The 4167-nt window shown below is 35.6% G+C and overlaps 1 protein-coding gene across 2 annotated transcripts in view; it reads left to right on the top strand.

The window, feature by feature from the left end:
* Positions 1 to 1466, top strand: part of fy (fuzzy planar cell polarity protein-like protein) — a 14173-nt gene extending 12707 nt beyond the window's left edge. For both annotated transcript variants that reach the window (XM_027354328.2, XM_070138546.1), the window contains exon 9: positions 1148 to 1466. In XM_027354328.2, the coding sequence (XP_027210129.2) occupies positions 1148 to 1205 (58 nt within the window). In that variant the 3' untranslated portion in view covers positions 1206 to 1466. The remainder of the gene's footprint in view (positions 1 to 1147) is intronic.
* Positions 1467 to 4167: the final 2701 nt, after the last annotated feature.

Below are 4167 nucleotides of genomic sequence, written 5' to 3'. Positions count from 1 at the left end.
TTGATATATGAGGGAATTGTCTGTAGGTACTACAGGTAAGACAAAAATCCAGTTTAATTGGAAGTCTATTACTAAATACCCCCTAGAAAGCCTTAGGTTGGGAACACTGGGTATAGTGGAACCATCACTGAAAAGTATTTTTCCAATAAATGCAAATCTTAACCCCTAACGATTATGGAAAAATCTGGGTCAAGAGCCGGGTGACGTGAATGTGCCATCATCAGATAAAATGGCCTTGAGCGAGGTGATGCTAATGTGCTGTCATGAGCAAAGCCCAGGGGGATGGAAACAACTTGCCACGAGTGCACAAATGTCTTGGAGTGTGATTAGACTCATTTGGCATTTAGAATGGACCATTAGCTTTTTTCCCTTTGATAAACGAATATAGAATGTAATGTGCAAAAGCTGTGACTGGAAGACCACTGGTGCCAGGAAGGATGTCATTTCCATGTTCAGCATCACATTCCTCACAGCTGTGAACAGCAGAAGGGGTTGTAGTATAGAAAATTGGAAATTTTGAAAAAATTAGATATATGTTACAAATAACCAAATGTTCCTTTTTTTTTACCAGCTAAAGAGATGATATGTGGAGTCTGTGCAAGAAAAATAATCTATTACCATGTGGATAAAATAAATCAAAAGACAAATACAGACTTTAGAAAATGCAAAATAGCTAAAAGTTTATGTAAAATAACTTTGCAAAGTGGAGGCATAGAGTCTTCTCACTACTTATGAATGTTTGCACGCCCGGCCTACGTGCCACACGCCTGTGATATTGGCCACTTACATAGCCCACTGCCCGTATTTTCAGCCTTGAGATTTCCATGACGCAACAGGATCCAGTGGGTTAAGGAAATTTGCTCTCCCTTTCAGAAATAGTCAGAAATGGGAATTTAGAAACCAAACAAGGTGTTATATCAGCCACAGTAGAGAGGTTGATAAACACTTAATATTTGGGTCTAGTGACTCACTCATGAGCGTCTGTCCACCCTATCATGAGGATGATTCTTCATATGTAAAAGCATTCAAAACCAGTCATAATTAAATTTTGATCATCACATATCTTATGACTATGTCCAAGTATCAGATAATCATAATTATTGTATTAGATTTTTTTTATAAAAGAAATAATGTCTTTTATTTCCAGACAAGTGAGCAAGAGGACATTGGCAGTCTTCACCAAAGGGAAAACTCCAAGACTCTGACAATTTTATGTTGTATATATATCTAGTACAAACTCTTGTCCTTGTATGCTTTGTAAATATTTTTTATACATTATTTCTTCATATCTAAGTCATGTTATTGTCACATTGTTGAGATTAATTTTTAAATGTTATAAGTGTCACTATAATCTAATTTTTAAAGAATGAGAGGCATTATTTTTTATATTGTAATCCATTGGTATATGACAATTTATCAGTATGCACTTGAAAGATGTACACTGAAAAATAAATAATGAATTTAATTACAAATACCCTTTATTTATGTGTGACCACAAAGTTGTAAAGAATAAGATATATGTGGAACTAATTTTAGTGATCAAGGAAAGGAATAGCTTCCTCATTGTATGTGTACATGTTTATTATATAAAGTTATTTAATTTGTTTATACTACAGCTGATCAAAGCCATTCTGGATCCACTGTTGTTCACAATTGAGAAACTGGTCAGTAATCTGTGGGTATTGTGTTATGTAACATGCTACAGTCTTTATCTCTTTATCTCTTAAAGGGGGCTGTTGCGCTTGAGAACGAAGTTTGTCATTAATGATCGGATTTTCGCAATTTTTTAATATGATATATATACAAATATGGTGATAAACACCGCAAAGTTTCCTATAATTTGAATAATAAACAACAAAGTTATTTTGAAAAAACTCGGGTTTTTGAAAAATCACAAAATTTGATATTCGCACTTTATCCATTAACCAAACTTGTTGAAAAAAATACCACATATACTCTATAGCAATGCCTAAAATCTCTAATAGAAGGATTTTTGAATTGCCTTTTAGTTTAGTGGGAATTTATTTTTTTTCTAAATGCTCAGTCTTAAGAACTTATTATCTTCTATTATCCTCAAATATGAAAAATCACAAATTTATTCAGCTTTCAAATAACCCAGAGTACATTAGAATCGTCAAAGTGACAAAGGTGTAGTTTTGAGATATCGGGCTCCAAAGTCCAGGATACTTTTCCCTAATTTTTTGTTTGTTTTGTTTTGTTTCCCTTTTTTTTAAATTCTTATCTCTACATCAATCTTGCTACATTCTATGGCATTCACATGTTATTCTGAGGTGTAGCTGGTCCGTGGTACCCCCCTTTTGCAAAGGACTAATGGTAATAACTGCACATGATTTTAGAAGTAGCGCGTGTCATCCAGGCGTTGCAGTGCTTAACCTGACCATGTGAGGTATTTCATAAGTATGAATAACTGCTGTAGCTGTGATTGAGCATTATTATCATATAATGTTTATTAGATACAAAAATAACATCTACCATTAGTTGTGTCACCTTACTGTATGATGAGGGCATATGTCTGCAAGATGTGCGGTGGAGGTAGGAGCTGGTAACATTTTGTCTCCTAGAGTGGCAACATCTTGTCTCCCAGAGTCCCAGTCTTGGCGGTCAGCTGATGGGTAAGCAGAGTTGCCAGCTAGCTACCAGAGAATACCAAAATGAATCGAAAAAATATGGAAAAAAAAAACAAAAATTATGCCGAGTATTTTTGCACGGATACAACAAAGTAAATATCGGAGCGGGAGGTGGGGGGGCGGGGGGGCAAGGGTCAGATATTTAGCCATAACTCTTATTCTTATGTATTTTGCAGAAATATTACGTCAGTGGGTTGCCAAAGCCAACGTGGGTTGCCAAAGATTACACAAGAATTTTTTTTTTTTTTTAAGTATTTAAAAACTTATTTGTCAAAAATCTACGGAAATGGCCCCCTTAATCCTTTTGATCCAGATGACATGACCATCATTCCATGAAAAAATCTGGCTTAAGGGGTGAGTGAAGACAACAAGCTGTTATGGGAAAATCTGTCTGGAGGCCAGATGATATAAACTTGTCATCATAAGTGTTTCAGCTGAAGGCCAGGCCAGGACTCACTACCAGTGCACAAACCTCTTGGAGGGTGATTCAGACTCATTTGGCATTTAGGAGCTTTTACATTATTCCCATTGATAAATGAGTATGGATTGTAGTGTCTGTGAGCCATGACTGGAAGAGTGCCAGCTCCAAGGTGGATGCTAATTATTGATGAATGAGATGTTTGCTGCTTCAAGTGTGCACAAGGTGGGTAGGTGCCTGTTCTTGGATGAGGCTAGGATGAATCATAGTTATAAACCTAGGTTAATGAGAAAACCTAGACAAGAGGAGATATCTTAGACATAGAGGGGCATTTCTTTGTCAGGAGCAGGAAGGTTTTCACTTGTAGGCCTGAGTGCCAAACCTAGAAGTGTAGTAGGAGGTCAGCCTAGTAGGTGGTTTATAGCCTTCATTCACAAAGTTCAAAAGCCTCCCCAGCAAATAGAGAAATCGGCTGAGCAACCCATCAAAAACTCGACCGTTAAGGTGATAGTACCTACCATTACATGGTATTGTGGTGGCCTTTGTAGCTTCATTTCAAGGTAATTTAACATTGATTATGAGGTAATTTAACATTGATGAAAAGCCTGCTCTTTGACTTCATTCATTACCAATATTATAAATTTCTTTAATTTCATTATTTGTTGGTTTTGTTTTGGATATTTTTTTACCATTGTTATTACAGAGCCACTTTCAAAAAAAAAAATAATAAAAAAATAAAAAATAAATAAAAAAAAAAAACACAGACTAACTGGATTAAAAATGGGGTAAAGCTGATGACGTCATCACGTTTAACCAATGAGTGTGCTTTGTGAGATATCAGATATAACTAGTTACATAATTGGTTGTATATTTTACTCAATATAATTATAATAACCAGAAGTAAAACTGAACCCCCCTTTATTTTTGATAGTGAAGATTTTCTTCCTGTTGGGAAAAGTAAATTTCATTTTGGGTTCAACAGGCTAAATGGAAGTGGAGCTACCTGGTTATATGTACCGTACTTCATTCTCCATGAGTTAGTGTAGAACCATGTTTTGGCTCTGGAATATTATGGATAATCTAAAGCTAGAGTTGACAAAC

The sequence above is a fragment of the Penaeus vannamei genome, chromosome 24 (assembly GCF_042767895.1).
Source record: "Penaeus vannamei isolate JL-2024 chromosome 24, ASM4276789v1, whole genome shotgun sequence".
In the NCBI taxonomy this organism is placed as follows: domain Eukaryota; kingdom Metazoa; phylum Arthropoda; class Malacostraca; order Decapoda; family Penaeidae; genus Penaeus; species Penaeus vannamei.
The sequence above is the reverse complement of the archived record's forward strand: the minus strand, read 5'-3'. Positions and strand labels throughout refer to the sequence as shown.